Source organism: Camelus dromedarius, chromosome 2 (assembly GCF_036321535.1).
Source record: "Camelus dromedarius isolate mCamDro1 chromosome 2, mCamDro1.pat, whole genome shotgun sequence".
Classification (NCBI taxonomy): Eukaryota; Metazoa; Chordata; class Mammalia; order Artiodactyla; family Camelidae; genus Camelus; species Camelus dromedarius.
The window spans coordinates 9,907,398-9,926,417 of record NC_087437.1 but is presented as its reverse complement, the minus strand read 5'-3'; the positions used below and the strand labels follow the sequence as shown (position 1 = coordinate 9,926,417).

Below are 19,020 nucleotides of genomic sequence, written 5' to 3'. Positions count from 1 at the left end.
ATTATCCATGTTTTACAGGTTATGATACTGAGGGACAGGGAGGTCACAGAGCTCCAAGCTTCTATTCTCAGCATGGTGTGTTTCCTTCTCCCTTCCACCTCACTAACCTCACATTCTCCCAACAAGTTAACTCCATGTACCCACCCAAGTCTCTCAAACATGCGAGCAAACACAAATTCTATTCCAGAACCCATTTCCTCAGAGCAAGGCTTGAATTACAAACTGTGTAAATATCACCACCTGAACATCTCCCTCAACGTGCTGACTAAAAATGTCCAAAGAGAACTCATTAACTAATAGCCTTTCCCACAACAACATAAACGTAAACCTAACCAACTGGAGGTTCCCTTCTTAAGCTCTCAATGGTTAATGGTGTCACCATTTTTCTAGTCTTCTGGACACAGAACCACAGAGAGACCTTGAACAAATCTCTCTCCCCTACATAACTGCTGCATACTGGTCAGTGTGTCTCAGATAAACACCTTTATATTTCATTTCCCACAAGGGTTATCATTGTTCTGACTTCGTGACCCCTTCCTTATGGCTTCGGCGGCCTCCTAAGTACTTTCTACAGCTCCGCCATCTTTTGATTCTAGGTCTTCTATTCATTTGTTGTATCAGGTCAGAATCCTCGATACATTTCTGGTCATGGCGGTCCCCTGTTCAACACTTCTCAAGTGAAGTACAAAACACTCAGGAAAGCATGCATAGCCCCTGCCAATCTCAAACCATTTCTTCTCCCTTCTTTCATCCACTGGATGTTCTGGGCCAAAAGGCCCACTTCTCCCCATGCTTTTCTGTCTTCACTTTTTCACCTTAAAGGTCCCTCCTTTTTACCTCTGCCTGGGAGAATCATATCATGTTTGAAGTTTTATGTAGTCGGGGAGGATACAGCTCAGTGGTCGAGTGCATGCCTAGCATGCACAAGTTCCTGAGGTCCTGGGTTCCAATCTTCACTACCTCCATAAAAAATAAATTTAAAAAATACACTTAAGTACCTCTCTCCTCAAAAAAAGAAAGTTTTATCTAAAATGACCTCCTTTCCATTCATGGAAAGACTTCAGTCTCCCCAAACCTCATTGGTGTTTGAACCCTCTGTAGCAATGTGTTTGGTGTTCGCCTCTGGCACCAGAGGCTGCCAGATAGGGTGTTTATCTGTATATTGTCAAATTCCTCTTTCAGAGTAGGAACTGTGTCAAATCATGCTCACCCTCAGGAAAGGCCTTTCCCATGGACACTTGCTGAATTGAAGTGGTGGGATGAGTATTTAAATCCAGGTGAAAACACGGTAAAGAGAGAGACCGAGGGTCAAACAAAGCTAATAGTCATGCCAAGTCAAAACAGGACATATCTTTCGGCACATTGGCTGTTTTTCTCTGTTTCCTTGTTCTTGGCATTTGCTCTTCTTGGTTTGCTTTATCTGTTGGCTTGATAAGCAATTTAACTACTTGGTAATACACACCTGAACAGCACTGTATCTGGGAAAGTTAAACTGGCTCCCAGGAGGAGGCATAGACTGCCCCTTAGAGGATGTTACTTAGCACTTTCTTTCAAAATAAAGTTGTGTTTGAGGGATGGTCACTGTTGGTTGATTTTTAGAGCTTCTCTTGAGAACACATGGAGTGGCAAATTGCCAGTCTCTCTCTCCACTTTTATCAGCATTCCTAATGATTTGATCAATAGTAATTATTAATGTCCATCATGATAGTCTTGTATCTGTGGGGCATTTTATCCTTTTGCACTGTTTTCATGTTTATAAGTTATTTGGCCTCCACAGCAACCTAAAACCCCATGGCAGTGAGTGCCTTAGTGACATGTTACTCCAGATCATCTTACAAATAGGGGCTCGGCTGGTAGTAGAAAGAAGGTTTATTTTGTTTGTTCGTTTGTGGTTTGCCACTCAAATTGTGGTCCTTAGATCAGCAGCCTCAGACCCACAATTAGATATGCAGAATCGCAGGCCCCATTCCAGACCTACTGGACCCAAATCTGAACTCTAACAAGATTTCCAGGTGATTCCTCTGCACATTCAAGTTGGAGAAGCACTCCTCTAGGTCCTAGACTAGGAGAACAGAGGGGGTGTTTTCATTCCCAGGGTATTATTGTACCTCGTGTGAGAGAGGGGGAGGGCGGATGAGAAGATCGGGTGAGGGTAGACAAATCTCAAGAGGACACGGTCCCCCAAGAGGGGTGAGCATTCGTGTTTGGGGGAGGAGGGACTTCCCTGTATATTTGCAGCAGCTTCTTCTCCCATCTCTGTGCATCGGCACTGAGGTTGGAGGTTAACTGTTAAAAAGGAGAGGGGGGTTGCGGATGGGGTGGGGTGGAGTGGGGGAGTGGTTGTCAGGTAACTGTCCCCAACCGCTGAGGATAAAGGATCTAAGCACGGAAGGAAGGGAAGCCCCTTTCCCGAGCCTCCTACAGCAGCTCACTGGAGCTCATTTCCAATTATTTCTAGTTTCTGGATGCAGTTCTCCTCCTCCCGTTGCCCTGAACACCGCGAGCCACTCACTCGGTGAGAGCCAGCTCCCGGCCTCCCGCTTGCTTTCTGCCTTCTCCGCCGTCTCCCTCCGGCCCTCCCTCGGCGCCGGCTCGCACCTCTCCCGGCCGGTGCACCTGGGGCGGGCGCGGGCGCGGGCGGCGTGCCGAGTGCCCCGGACGACTGCCACCTCCAGCCCGCGCCCGAGGCACCGCGCTCCCGGCGTTCAGGGACGGTCCTCCGCGGCCGCCGCTCACACCTCGTGGCGACCGCCGCCGCCGCCGCAGCCGCCGCCGAAGCTGCGGGCGCGCAGCCGTGCGCCCCGGGGACCGCCAGCCGCGGCGGCCGCTCCTCCCGATGCCAGGGCCGGGGCGCCGGGCGGCCGCCAGCAGGAAGATGAAGGGCTCGGCGGGAGGAAGGAGAGAAAAGCTGCTGGGCTCTCCGAAAGCTCAGCCCGGCCAGGGTAAGTTGAGCGCAAAAGAGGTGGCTCGGCTCGGGTGGCAGAGTTGACGGGGATGCTGGGCACGGCGCTGGGGGTGCGCCCTCGCGGGAGGCGAGGCGCGCGGAATGGGCTTTTGCACCGGCCGGACCCGGGACCCCCAGTCCCTCGGACCCTTCGCCCCCGTGCCCTACTCGTTCCGTCCCCACCCCTGCTCCTTGCCTCCTCTGCTCGGCGCCCAGCAGAGACGTGAGGTTGCGGGGCCGGAGTGGAGAGCGCAGAGCTTGAGGGTCTCCGGACACAAGGGGCTGTCGAGCAGGGACCAAAGGATCGGGACGCAGCAGCGAGGCGACAGGGTCAGCCTGGCTGTGGCCATCCTAGGCGACGGCTGAGCCACCGAGGATGGACACCCAGCCTCCTGCCTGTCTCCTAGAGGGTGTGTGAGGGGCGCGCTCCCTCCTCGGGAAACCTGGCGAAGTTGTTGGGATAAAGAAAGCACAGTTTGGTACTTGTCTTGTCTTCATTTGCTTCCTTTCTCCGTGAGAAGCTGTTGAGTTACAGGAATATCGTTTTGATATTTAGGGTGGAGTTGGGAGGCTGAGGGTAAACCAGTGTCCCTAAATCTGATCGCCCTCCTGGGCCAGGAGACAGAATTAAAAGTGAGAGCTCAGGGTCTCCTCACCTGGAGAATTTTTGCCTTAGGGGAGAAGTTTTATTGTGCGTGCAAATCGGGGTCAGAGGAAACCAGCTGCGCCCAATATGGTGTCACCCCGTGTGAAATGCCCAGTACCTCATCAGTCTTGTCCCCCCCTTACAATTCGGACTTGCTCACATCACGTGTTTCTGGGGACTGTGTTTATGTCTGCTTTAGCCTGAGCTGCAGCTAAAGTAACGAGTAACGCGCAGTTCCCGGGTGTTTGAGTTTCTCCAAATTCTGGAACCTTGAACTGACTTGGAAAACTGGACTACGTTCCATAGGTGGAACTAAGGTCCCTCCAGCTGGCGCTTTTCTGTGACATTCCTGTGGTGCTTTCTGGAAATGTGATGGAGAAATTTCTCTCTCTTCTTTTGAGGCAATTTGCTAGTTGGTCTGTTAAACGTGCCTTTCACGTGTGCATTCAATTCTAGTTCACCATGACCCCTGCAATCGACTAGAAAGATGTATCTCCCTCTGTGTTTTCATGCGAACCCCAGCCCGGGTACTGGGCAATTCAGTCACTTTTCTATGGTCCCTAAGCATGAAAGACAAATATGGGTCATTTCAAATTATGTAGATTGATGCAGCATAGCGTGGCTGGGGTTTGCTGCAATCTCTTCACATTTCCTTCCAGATGTTCCTCAGAAATTAACTTGTACCCTCTTTTCATGGAGCTAACATATAGACTGGGGGAATGGACGGACATCCAGAGTTAACGTATTATCTTAGATTTAAATAAGTGAAGGGTTGGAAGCTCTCTGGATTAAGAGAAAGTGACCTGAGCCAAAAGTTAGGACTTCTGGGCTATGTCTGCTCTATGATGAAGTGGCTGAAGGACTTCTGGAGTCATTTAATCATAATGATACTACTAATAATAGTAATAATCACATTTAATATTCGTTTTGCATTCATTGTACACCAAGCAGTGTGTTAAAGGCTTTATTGTCCTTGCAAACGCTTAATAACCCCAAGAAGGTAGCATCTTTACCATCTCCCCTTTGTGGATGAAGAAAGGGAGGCTTAAGAGATGTTAAATTTGGGACAGGTCAGTTCCATTAACCATTACACAACCTCTTTGAAGCTCATTTGAAGAGTGGAAGGAGAATCTTTCTAAGTTCTAATGAAAAGTTAGTACGGTGATGACAGTATCAGAGAGTGATTCATCCATAGCTATTTCAATGTTACAGAAATGAGGAACTTGAGACTTGAAATCAAGTGAAAATTGCACGACATTTATGTAATTCAGCCTGCCAGCTCTAGAGAGGGCTAAATGCTGAGGTCTTGGTGTTTACCTTGATGACGTTTCTATGTTGAACCCTTTATTCTAAATCTGTAATAGAACTAAATTAAAACCCTCTCTTAAAGGTGTGCAATTTATAACATCAAGCGTACCTGGTGCTAACATCACCTTTGAATGACTATATAGTTATTCTGAGATCTACTTGGACACTCTTATATTTTAGCCAGCTTATAATTAATGCTCAGATCCTAACAGGATGTTGAATTTCTATTAAGAGATACTAGTGGCATGCTTTAGAGTTTCCTTTTTTTCTTTTCAACAGTATTTTCAAAACAATTACACCTCCTGCTGTGATTTGCTATTTACTAGGTGCATCAAAAGTTCAATAATGAAACGTGTTTGCAGTTCAACAAAATACAGTGTTTCATCTGTGATAACGACACTGGCTAAGAGAATCACGCCTAATTTAGGGCTTATTTTATTTGAAATTTAATTAAGACAGCTGAGTTTCTCACTGCATTGCAAAGTGTACATAGGGAGCTGGGTACACATCTTCCATTATTTTCCTGCACTCTTCAACTTTATAAATCCATTACTCTTGAGTTCTTCAGGTAAGTTATGCCAGTGCTTGTCTGAAGATTTTGAAGCTTTTAAAACTAAGAGCAAGAACAACAAATGAGATGTTATTTGTCACGTTTCTTCACAAGCTGTAATTATTCTCATTTTGGGAATAGTGATAAGTCACAGATTTGATTTGCCTGGAATTACCAAAGAAAAGTGTATAAATCCATTGGGAAACTATGATATCAATATCTCAAAAGTGGGAACAGCTTTGGGAAATAAAGAATCTTTGAGAAAGATCTTTTACTATATTTCATTGTACTTGCATGGTATCTTATTTTCAAATAAAACTACATCTCTCTGTACTATAAACTGGTGGCTATTGTCATGGTTTCTCTCTTGTTTTAGGGTTAAATTGTTTTTTTCTAGTAGCAATTTAACATTGCATAAAATATACATTTTTGTCTTTTGATACAGTTGAAGTCTTAAAAAAACATATTTTGCTGACTGGAAAACATGTTTCTGAATATGAACACGTTTTAGCAGAAGTATAAAAATAGCATAGTAATAACTTGCCTAGAGGTTTTGTTTATTTTTTTGGAACAATAAGGTTGTTATAGAAGCTAAGATAGTTAACCTTAGTAGTAAAATATTGAAGCTAATTATAAACTGGAATTATTGAATGGCAAAGTATTTTACGTGGGAATCTTGTAAATGAGCTAAACTTCTAATTACAAGAGCACTTGTCCTCCTGTGTTTTTCAGGTTTTTTTCAGTTCAATATTTGCACAATAAGACTAACAGTTTATTTGATATTATTTGGTGATTTGAACAATCAGATCTCTGAAAGGTGTTTTAACCTCCATAAAGATCTGAGTTACACTGCCATCACAGACTGAAGGAGCTAATACTGGGGAAAGATTTGCAATTTTGAATATTTCAAGAGCTTAGAACTGAAGGTGGATGACACTTAGTTTTTTGACAAGGGCTCTAAAGTGAGAGTTTGAATAAAATGAAGCCTGTGGGTTGACAATCAAGCAAGCACTTAAATAGCCTCTTAGGGAACCTGGAGCAGCTAAAATAGAGTGCAGGCCTAAAATTCACCAGTTTAATTAATCTTTTGAACAAGTGGATAACACGCTGGAGATCAATTTTAAAATTCCAGTACATTAAAAATGTATTAATTTTTATCTCCTAGGGCCTGCTAAAATTAGCAATAACTCCCCTTTCTGGAATAACCCAGCTTTAAGTTTAATGAATTTGCAGTGAGAAACAAGTTTAAGGATGTTGAGAGGCAGAGATGAATCAGATTCCTTCATCAAGTCTTCATCCCATTTTAAATGTGATTTGAATCATATCTAGGTAATCCTAGACCATTTTTAGCATTTTGTCCAGACCAAGGATGGGTTTCAAAGAGAATCTAACTCCTAAACTACTGAAGCACTGGGAGAGTATACAAGAAGGCAGTTCTAGATTGGGAGAGGGACTCCTCACCACTTAGTGGCTTTATTACTTTGCCTACAGTGTCATCCGAAGAAACAAGTGTGCAGTCTTTCTAAGCAGGTGTTTTCAGTGAGAGGTTTGCAGTGAAAAAGAGTTCTTACTTGCCTTCTATATAGTTAATGTAGCCCTTCTTCTGGCAAAAAGTACCAGTCTTGGCATATCTTGAGTATACACCTGTCTCCATGAGAAGAAAAAATATTATTACAGTCCAGGGTTAAGGAAGTCCATTTGGGGATTTTCCTAAGGGTTTCTCATAAGATGGGGTCAGATGCTGGCCATCCAGTTTTTTCCTGATCTTGTCATGTGTTCTGTTTTTACATCTAGAGAGTTACTCACTGCTATTCTTATAATATATTATTAAAAATTATTAGAGAGTTCTTTCTCCTTTAACAATCTCTCATCTACCCTCAGGTAGGAAGGAAAAGTTAATGATATTTCTATAACATCTTTACTTCACTTAAACAGAGGAATACACACAAAACTCCAGAAGGCATCTTGAAAAATTGAGATTTTCAAGCTGCATTTTGTTGAGAACAATTTCTGGGAGTTAGTGTCCATGTACCAAATCTATCGAGATTATTTAGAATGTAAAGAATGAAGGATCATCTAGGTTTTAAAGTACTAGATTGAGTTCTCAGGTGGCTACACATTTTACATCCATACTAAACTATGACATTAAAGTCATAAAGGCAAAATAGTCATTTAACCTGGTGTAACATTTAAGAGCTTGAAGTCAAGAACTAGAATGTCTGGATTTGACTCTTTGCTCTGTTCCCTGCAAGCTGTGAGAATTTAGTGAGCTAATTGTATATCTCTCTGCCTCAGTGTCCTTGTCTATAAAATGGTGATGTTATAAGCAATCTATCACATAAATTGATTGAAGACTTCATAAGCTGATACATTCTAAGTGCTTCAAATACTGTCTAGTACAAATTGAATATGCCATAGAAGTTAACTATTTTTTAAATGTTTTATTGAAGTATATAGTTGATTTACAATAAGATGCTAACTATTTTTAAACATCATCAAGTATTAGTTTCCTATGGCTAATGAACCAAATGACCACAGGCTTGGTGGCTTAAAACAGAAGAGATGTTCTCTCTCCCAGCTCTGGAGGTCAGGAGGCTGGAATCCGTATCACTGGGCTGAAATCAGGATGTCAGCGAGGCGGTGCTCTGTCAGGATGCTGGAGGGGAGAATCTGCCCTGCCTCTTGCAGCCTCTGGTGGCTATTGACATTCCTTGGTTTGTGATTCTGTCGCTCTCCTCTCTGCCTCTGTTTCCCCATTGCCTTCTCCTCTGCGAGTCTGATCTCTCTCTACTTTTCTCTAAGGACATCTGGGATTGAATCTTGGGCCAACGCTGATAAACTGGGATAATCTCCCACGCTAAGATCCTTAAATCAGTCACATCTGCAAGACCCTTTTCCCCAATAAAATGACATTTACAGGTTCCAGGGAATGAGATCTGATATAATTGGTGGGGGTGGTGGTGCATATTATTTTGCCTACCACAATCATCATCCTCCTATTTTTATACCTTGCTCGATATAGAAGATAGCAGAACCAACATAACTAAATGGTAGGAAAGTGCAGAAAGGACTAGACATCTCCAATAGTTTAAAAGTCTATTGTTTTAACTTACTTTCAAATGTTGACCAGATTCTGGATCATAGACTTCAGGGCAATTCATTATTTTCTGTTCATGTCACTTTATCCTAATGCAGTCAGTAACTATTTGATGAGCGATTACTATGTGCTTACAGAATGCTGGTGCTGGAAACGACCCACACCAGCAGGAAAGGCAGGACCCTGGGCTCATGGGTGTCTAGTGCATGAATAAAAGCACCGTTCTAGACAACTACTACCTTTTAACAAGTACGTTTGTTAAGCATAGTTGGCTCTTTATATTTAACCTCAAAATTTCAGGAGTGAAGAATTACTGTTAAAGTCACTTTAGAGATAAGGAACTCAGCCAAAGAAAATACACACGGCCAGGAATGGACAACTTTTGAACTCTGTTCCTTCTGGTTGTACTTTGAAATATAATAAAGAATCAGGAGGAAATTTAACAAAATAAGTAAAAATAAACTTCTAGACAGATAACAGAATTTTATCAGCCACACGATATAATCAGAAATATCAGTAAGATGTTTTGGTTAACTGGGGTTTCGGTTCAGCTGAGAAGTTAAGAACTTTCCTTTGGAACTGTTTACTTTTAACATTTTTTTTCCATAACAGCATTAGTTAATTTCATGGCCTTAGTGAATAGCCACTATTTACTTAGTTAGTTATTTTTTACCTTTTTTCCCCCAACTTTTTTTTTTTAATAGCCTTTATTCTTTTAGAGCAGTTTCAGGTTCACAGCAGAATTGAGCAGAAAATACAGAGAGTTTGCACATAGCCCTCCCCACCTACTCATACATACTCCCCTACTTTTTTAGTTGTGGTAAAATCCACATACTGTGAAATTCTAAGCATTTGATTATCTTAACTGTTTTTAAGTGTACAGTTCAGTGTGTGGTATTAAGTACATTCATATGGTTGTGCAACCATCACCACCACCCATCTCCAGATCTCTTTTCTTCCTGCAAAACCAAAACTCTATCTGTACCCATTAAACAGTACCTCCCCAGCAACCACCACTCCGCTTTCTGATTTTTACTACTCTTAAGTGCATCACACAAGTGGAATAATACAGTATTTGTCTCTTTGTAATTGGTTTATTTTGTTTAGCATAACAGCCTCAAGATTCATCCAGGTTGTAGCATGCATCGAAATTTTCTTATAAGGAAGAAAGTATTCCTTTGTATGTATACACTGCATTTTGCTTATCCATTCATCCATCAGTAGACATGGATCTGTCTATGGGTCGCTTCCACCTTTAACCTATTGTGAGTAATGCTGTTACATACAAGAGTGTACAGACATCTCTTTGAGGCAGCGTTCAATTCTATATATCCAGAAGTGGAGTTGCTGGATTATATGGTCATTCTATTTTAAATGTTTTGAGGAGCCACCTCAAAACCACCTATTTTCCTCAGCAGCTATGTTGGGTAGTTAGATAAGTGGGGGCACCGGGCAGATAAGGTGGAAGAGAGGGAGGATGGTCTGGAAGATGACGTTATGTCCACATCCACCGTAAAGAGGCTTTACTTCCTCAAAATGAGTGTCAGCAAAAACCCGACAGTGGCAACTGCAAGGTAGCAGAAAGGACTTAAGCGGATGGGACCCGATGCTTATTGTAATATAATTAGCATTGCAGTTTAGGCCCCCACCCCGTGGCTTTTTCTTTGTGCATCATTGGTAAGGACATATGCAAAAGGGGACGAGCATGACTCAGCACTCCAGGGGCAAGAGCCGTCAATCAATCAATGGACCACCTCTAAGCAAGGGTATAAGAGAAGGGGGCAAGCAAAGACCAACACTGCTATGCGCCTTTGGAATTAGCCCTCCTCCCGTTCTCGAAGGTTTCCCTTTCCCTTACTACACAGCGCTTCATCTCCCCCTTTGAATTCTTATCTTTCAAGTAAGACAAGAACTGTGGTCTTTTCCCTTCGCCTCTTGGGGTAACATCTGTACCATTTTACATTCCTGGTCACACGGGTTCCAGTTTCTCCAATCCATGCCAACTCTCATTTTCATTTTTTTTTTTTCAATACAGTAGCCTATTTTAAAGCTTATAATGAGTGTGAGAAGGTGTCTCACCGTAGTTTTAATTTGCACTTCCCTGATGATTAGTGTGTTGAACATCTTTTCATGTGCTTATTGACCGTTTGTATATCTTCTTTGGAAAAATGTCTGTTCCAGTCCTTTGCTTGTTTTTTGATTGAGTTGTTTGGTTTTTTGTTGTTGAGTTTTAGGAGTTTCTATATATTCTGAATCTTGATCCCTTATTAAGTATATGATTTGCAAATATTTCTCATTCTGTGGGTTGCCTTTTAACCCTGGTGATAGTGTCTTTTGATGGGCAATTAAAAAAATTTTCCAAAAAGTGCAATTTGTCTATTTCTGTTGTTGTTATTGCCTGTGCCTTTGGTATCATAATGAAGAAATTATTGCCTGTATTTTATTTGGAAATTTTTTGGTAATGGGTTTAGGATGTTTTGAAAACAATGTAAAATATTGCTAAATTAAATTAAAAAATAAAAGACTAGAATGAGAAAGAATCAAGTTCATTTACAGACTAAAATATGAATGATCTCACAAATGTAATGTTGACAAGCAAAGGCCAGAAACCCCTCAAAACATGATTCTATTATGTAAAGTTCAAAATTAAGCAACACTGACTTATGATTACATCATAGTTATTGGTGAGGGAGGAGGCAAGGTGTGAAAATATTTATTGTTTCCTGATCTGGGTGGTGATTCCATGGGTCTATTCACTTGTAAAAATCCATCAAATTGAATATACGATTTATGCACCTCTCTGTATTTGAATTATGATCCAAAAAATTTAGAAATCAATGAATCATTCAGAAGCTCAGGATGAAAAGAAATTTCCTTAAGAGCAGGAAAGATAAGTGAAGAAGTCTTCCAACTCACGTTCTAAAGCAGAATCTACTGTGAGGACATGGCCGATAAATTTGACCTAAGTCTTTGAACAACCACCCGACCTGTAGAACCAGCTATCATCAGAACTCTACTGTTCAGGAAGGAAAGACCAGTCTTCAGACTGAGACTGAAAATGCTTTTTCCCAGGAGTCTTCATGGAGAGGGAACTGAACAGCACAGAGAGTAACATCCTTGTTCCTTACGCAGCAGAGACTTTCATAGGAATCTTTCTTACAAAGGGCTGAGCATTTGAGTTACTGGGATGCCTTCTGGTCTGGCTTAACTGTAAACAATTCCGTTTCTAGAAGGATGGGAGGGCTAGGCACCCCTTAGACAATGCTTTATAAATTTTGTTCCTTTTATTTTATTGATTTTTTTTGTTTTATATATATATATATACACACATATATATGTGTATATATATTTATTGAAGTATAAATTTTTGGGTTTTTTGTGGGGGTTAATTAAGCTACTTTATTTTTTATTTTTGATGGAAGTACTAGGGGTTGAACACAGAACCTTTTGCATGCTAAGCACCCACTCTACCACTGAGCTATACCCTCCCTCCTGCATTTTGCTCCTGTTAATGACATTGGCTGTGATTGTGTAGCAATGAGCTTGAACCCACTAACTTTGACAGATCTCAAGTACTTATATTCTTTGTGATAAATTGAAAGCTCGAGTCAACTTGACTCTCTGGGAATCATAGAAAATGGATACCTTCAGGAATGGTAGAGACATTCTAAGGTAGGAGCAGTTGGCAAGTCTATATTTGCCTTAAAAATTAATAAGTAAGTTACAGTGAATGAACTTGGATTTCCCTTGATAATTTAGTTCTTTAGGGGTCTCCTTGAGCATCAATAATCAAGATAAAATAGACATAATCCCATTATGTAGATAACAATCCCATTATGGCAGGGACTGCGATTTATTAATCTTTCTACTTCCTGCAATGCTTGTCAGTGCCTTGAACAAAGTTGGTGTCTCAAACATTTGTTGAATGAATAAACAATTACATTTTGCCATGTCATAGACATAGAATTTGTAGAAAATTGAGCTAAATAGCTATCAGAATCTAAAGATACTCTGAAAATTGCCTTAAATACAACATAATAATCTATTAGATTTTGATATGTTTTGTCATTTTCTCTCTCCTGAATAAAAGAGACACAACTCAGTTCCTGGTTAGTTGATGGCTTTTTGTAGGTTGAGTGAAGTATTTTTTGTATCTCATGAAGAAGAGTTTGACCTCTGGAAATTGCTTTCAAAAGCCCATTTTTTGGCTTCCATGAACTTTGCTGAGCACTTTGATTTGTAAAATTCCTTTTTAATTAGTATCATGATTCTTAATTATTTATTAATCATAAATTATGTCTGATGCTTCTTTGACTCTTCATAAATAAAAAAACCAGAACAAGTTAACCTGAAGAGCTGATACTGGGGGGAGAATAAAAAAAAATGTTTTCTCTTTTTAGATCATAAATTAGAACATCTTCTTAATTTGGATTTTCAAAGTTGAAGAGAAACTACTAAGAATTCCGAGCAAGTCAGAAGAAATAATTCCTTTCTTAAAAGATTGCCTTTAACAAGAGCCAAAGCTTCCCTAATTAAGATGTTTTAACATGTGTAAGAAAATTTGAGAAAAACTAAATAATATTCAGGATAGAAAAGCTTACAATTAGGAATGATGGGGTTCACATTTCTGTGTCTATTCAGAGTAAAACTTTTTTTCATCTTTTTCAACTAATGCATGTACTAAAACCTTACACTGAAATAGTGCTTCACAGGATTCAAAAATGGCATGTGCACTTTCTCATTTATTTCTTCCCACAATTAGGTGAGTAAGTGTTAGCCATTAGCCAAATTTACATTTTTTGTTAAGATAAGGAAACAAAATCAAGAAAGCTCCAGTGATTTTGCAAGGCTAGATAACTTGTAGCTGGTAAAGCTGGATCGTGAACTAACCATGTCTGAATCAAACCCCGAGGTTCCCTGCACGCCCCCGAATAGCTTCCTTTTCTTGCCACATAAGCAAGGAAATAGCTTCTGTTAAGTCTATCATACATTGGAATGATTTACGAGAATGATGGTATATGAATGGAAAAGAAATAAGAACAATCAATAAACAACAGTATTAAGGGAGTACTAATGAAACTTTAATTTGAAAATTGCTCCAAAAGGGACTCTAAGATAAGTTTTATAACCACACTCAGATTCGATGTGAAGATAAACTAATTTTATGCAAATGCCAACGTGACTTTAACTGTTATCTTATATACCTTGATGTGGTCCTTAAGGAAAATTGTCAGGCCCATTAATAAGTTTCTAAACTGATTAGGCTAATTTGGTACTCCCAAAAGGCATCTTTCTGTAAATTAATGCTGCCTATTACGTTCTGATTACAGCAAATTGCTTGCTTTCCATGCCCAAGATTGAAAGTTTCCAGTTTCTGCATTTTGTGCTTTCCCAGCCACTGGCTTTCCACTTTGACTTGCCACATGAGAACAATGAATCATCTTGTCCATTAGCTGAGCTTGGAAATTCTGTGTTATTCAATGAATTTGTTTCTTACCTCATCCCTGTAATAATTTGAAACCTGGCAACTTTACTTCACCAAATGTGTTGTGATGCAAGATCAACTAGTTTTGTTTTGAGCAGCCAAAGAGCGCAGTGTTTTTTCATCCTTATAAATCCAATGGAATATTTTAATAATTGACACCGTGTGTTTCAGAATAATAAAAGGTTTAAGGTAATGATAGCTAGTGATCTCTGGAGGGGCGGCATAATCAAATAAGATTGGAAGGCTCTCAATTTTTCTAACCTGAAGGAAACAGAAATATGCCATCTGAGTGATCACCCTGATTATCAGAGTCTCCTAGGAATACAGTTATTCATTTCTGTTTCATCAAGTCCCACTAAAGGAGAGTCAAAACGTTCAAGTTGAAGTCTTCTTTGTTTCCAACAGTGAAAGCAGGAGGCGAACAGAGGGTCACACAGCGAGACAACGTATGCCAATACAGTGTGCCTCTGACGCCCCCTACAGTGAACAGGGCAGACAAGGGCGTTGGTATTCATTCCACGTTGAAAGAATTTTTGCAATTCCATGTCATTGGTTTGTCATTAAAACAAATAGCAATGAATCTTGGAAGCTGGCTTTTATTGGGGCGTCAATAAATTGAGTCTAATTAGTGACGATGGTAATAAGTTATTGAAATTTGGTTGATTGTCATAATGTGTATAGAGAACGTAGTGAGGACTGACCTTTGGGATACTGCCAAGCGCTATGCAATACTTCTTGTGTCTGAAACTAGAATCCTGATACTGATGTCGCGAATACGGCTGTGTGCGTGTGTATAGGAGTGTAATGTGTGTCTACAAACGAAAGTAGTTTTTTGGGAGTTTGAAATTTACAAATGTTAGCCTCTATATATAAAATAGATTTTAAAAAGTTTCTTCTGTATAGCACAGGAAACTATGTTCAATGTCTTGTAGTAACCTTTAAAGAAAAAAATATGAGAATGAATATATGTATGTATCTGCATGACTGGGACAGTGTGCTGTACACTAGAAATTGACACATTGTAACTGACTGTACTTCAAAAAAAAAGTAGTTTGAAAGTCACTGAGAGGATAGTCTGAGGATGGCTTGGCATACTTGTGTGGAAAGTCATAAAAGTAGTTTGGTCAAAAAGAATAAAATTACCAGGCACATGTTTGAAAGAAAGAAATAAGTTCTTCACATAGGTCTAGCAAAGGCTTATTTAGCTCTTACTTTATAAATTCCTGACATTTTTCAGAAAATGAAACAAGTGGTAAGAGTTCAACTGTGAATACATTCCAAGATGACGTCAGGAATGTCCCCAAAGAGGATATTGGTCCCGTGGCTGTGACTTCAGTAAGCACGGTCATCCCAACTTCCGCTTGTCATGTTCTTTGTGTCTCTTCTTTTGCCTTCCATTTGAGTGAAGAAGTGGTCCCATAAACAATTTTGAGAATTTAAACCTACATTAAAAATACCTTTTTATTGAACATTACGCTGCCTTTAACACATATATCTAATCCTCCCTTATAAGCTATGTAAACAAATTCATTATATGGACGAAACATCCTAAGAGATACTGTACATTGGTTTGTTTACATATGATTCATAACTAATTTCCTTTCCAGGGAGAGATTTACTGTCTCTCTAGGACATCATTTCTTGTCATTTCCACTGGCCTTCCTGCTCTCATCTCCAACTGAGTTCCTCATTTCACTCCTAAATTCAGCAACACATCTTTTTGACTTGACTCCTTCAGTACCAAAACGCTTTTCTCAGAGTTTAAAGATTTCTGCACATTTAAACAGTGGGTACCAACCTCAACTTAGGATGACTTACCATGATTGCTTTGTTATTGTCAGACCTTCAGAATCACAGGGAACCTAAAAAAGGACATATAATTAGTAACTTCATTACAGTTATTTTTCTGATCTCATTATTGCTGAGACCAATACTAAATTCCATCCATATGCCCAAGGTGGCAGACTGTCTGCAAATATTCAAGGAAGATTTAGCTTCATTTTTGAGAAAAATGCAAAAGCTGTCTTTTATTTTTTCTTCCTTTAAAAGGGTAAGACCAGCTCATTTTCCAGGAGGTACTGGATTCCACAAGTAAGAAAACAAAATCTCTTGGAATTTGCACAATAATATTTCTGTACATGTTTTAAGTTAGTTGAATCCGTTCCAGTCTCCTTCTAGCATTACTCAGTGAGAGTACATTGTAAAGTGGCCACTTACAGAAGTCATTCCACAATTACTTTTTCATTTTGTTCCCAATAATTAAGTCGAAATGGCCATAGTTTTAGATTTTTTGGGGGGGGGAGTACAGGGAGTCAGCACATCACATTTCTTGTTAAATGTTAGAAAGGGGTCATTTGCTTGCATTTTCTGGGTCTGGGCCTGGACGTGTCACCAGCTGGCTTGGAGAATCATGCCTCCAAGTCACTAAATCCTATAGAAGTTTCTAGTAGCTGTGGAGATGAGTGTTCTCAGTCCCATTTAAAATTTGCCTCCAACTGGACATCCTTTTTCAGTGCTGCACAGCCTTCCTTCCAATTCTTCCAGTGGGATGGGTCCTCCTTGCATAAAGACCCCTCTAATTTAGTCCTGCACGTCAAGTCTTTTGTCCCAATGCCTGCTCTTACCTTCAGACTATGATCTGGATTCAGCTTCTCACATGAGATGAAGACCAGTAGGCAGGCACGTCTTCAAAGGCACAGCTTTACTGATAACCATCCAGATCACATCTCTGTCTCAGAAGGATTGCTGTCCCAGTGCTCGCGTCCCCATTTATGGTCACATTCCCCCCCTGGTGCCTCTTAAACCCTTCATCCGTTACTCGCCCTCTCTCCTCAACTTTCCTCTCTCCTTCCGGACCTGATCTACAACCCGATCCATACAGAATAACTTCCTTCTAGCTGTTGCCCTAAATCTCTCCTTGGAATCATGGTCAAACTGTTGGAAAGGGCAGCCTCCACGATCTCCCTTCATTTTCTCACCTCAGTTTCTCATGTTTCTGAGACACTTTTCAATGATGGCAGGTAAACTTTGTGTCAAATCCAGAGGTCTCTTTTCAGCATCATTTCTTCTTAAACATGCTGGAATATTTGACTGGCTGACTGCCCTTGTTTTTCATGCAGTAAATACTTATTGAGTACCCAGTACTGGACAAGGTACAAATCCTGGAAACATGGATACGTTTCAACATTTTATTTCCAAGAACTCAAAGCTAACTGGGAAAGGAGGAAAGAAACTGTTTGTTTGTTTGTTTGTTTATTTATTTATTTATTTATTTATTTATTTATTTATTTATTTATTATGTTTTTATTGAAGTATAGTTGATTTACAATGTTGTGTCAGTTTCTGGTATGCAGCATAGTGATTCAGTTATATATACACATACATATTCTTTTTCATATTCTTCTTCTTTATAGGTTATTACCAGATATTGAATATAGTTCCCTTGTGCTATACGGTAGGACCTCATTGTTTATCTGTTTTATATATAGTAGTTTGCAAATACCACACTTCTAATTTATCCCCTCCTACTTTCCCCTTTGGCAACCAGGACTTTTTTTCCCTATGTCTGTGACTGTTTTATAAATAAGTTTGTTTGTGTCATGTTTTCAGATTCCACATGTAAATGATGCCATATGATATTTGTCTTTCTCTGTCTGACTTACTTCACTTAGTATGATAATCTCTGGGTCCATCCATGTTGCTGCAAATGGCATTATTTCATTTTTTTAATGCCTGAGTGTTTGCCATTGTATATGTGTATATGTATATGTGTGTGTCTATGTGTATATGTGTGTGTATATGTATATATGTGTGTGTATATGTATATATGTATATATTTATATATGTATTTATGCAAGGAGGACCCAATTACTTTATATATAATATATATATATATATATATACACACACACACACACACCACATCTTTATCCATTCATCTGTTGATAGACATTTACGTTGCTTCCGTGTCTTGGCTATTGTATATAGTGCTGCTGTGAACATTGGGTTGCATGTATCTTTTTGAATCAAGAGTTCTTCTGAATATACACCCAAGATGGGATTGCTGGATCACATGGTAACTCTGTTCTCAATCTTTAAAGGAATCTCCATACTGTTTTCCATAATGGCTGCACCAAATTACATTCCGATCAACAGTGTAGGAGGATTCCCTTTGGAAAAAAAAAAAACATTTAAAATGGAGCATATCTAATGCTGTAGTGATTCAGTCTGTTTCCTGTTTCTTCTTCTCCTCTTTCCAGTCATCTGGAAGCACTGCAGTTACCCACCTCCTGAAGTTAGCTTTTGAAAAGTTACTTGCTGTGGCTGAGAACATATGAATGGAAGTGATGTGTCACATTCTGGCGGAAGACATTCAAAGCTGGTGTGTGGTTTGCTAGGTCCTTTTCCCCATCATAGCGATGAATCGTGTTTCCGATGGCAGAGGCTTTGTAGCCTGTGACCCTGAGCAAGGATACGTAGGAATGGAAGACTTGTTGACCTGAGGTTGTATGAGTGAGAATTCTTTGCTTCTTAAAGTCACTGAGATTTTAGGATTTTGTTACTGCTACAAAACCTAACCTATCCTAACTGATACAATGCTATATGGTAATATAAGTAAAGTACTATGAAAATATAACCCTGTGCTTACAAGCATTTATATTTTCACTTGTTAAGCTTCCTTACTAGATTTTTCAAACAGCATGTAGCAAAATCACCTTAAAACTTACCATGTTAAAAAAATTCCTAACGGTGTGAAAATAATTGGTAGTCAATAAGTGGTTGAATTTAGCATCTAACTGAAAGGAAGTAGTGGGTCTGTGAGAAAATCGATTTCTAACCAACTATATATATTTCTTAACAAACTTGTTATTGTAAGTCAGGTCTACTTTAAAGTTTGTATTTCCTCCTTCATAAACTTCTTGAAACTTTAAAAACATTACAAATTCACTTAGAGATTCGGGGATAATGATACGCTTTGGTCTGTTTTTCT

General features: G+C 39.8%; 1 protein-coding gene across 1 annotated transcript in view; it reads left to right on the top strand.

Annotated features, from left to right (window-relative positions):
* The first annotated feature begins 2,835 nt into the window (after nt 1-2,835).
* ZNF385D (zinc finger protein 385D) overlaps nt 2,836-19,020 on the top strand; it is a 771,052-nt gene continuing 754,867 nt past the window's right edge. The window contains exon 1 of the mRNA XM_064491067.1: nt 2,836-2,942. Within this exon, the coding sequence (XP_064347137.1) occupies nt 2,837-2,942 (106 nt within the window). The 5' untranslated portion in view covers nt 2,836. The remainder of the gene's footprint in view (nt 2,943-19,020) is intronic.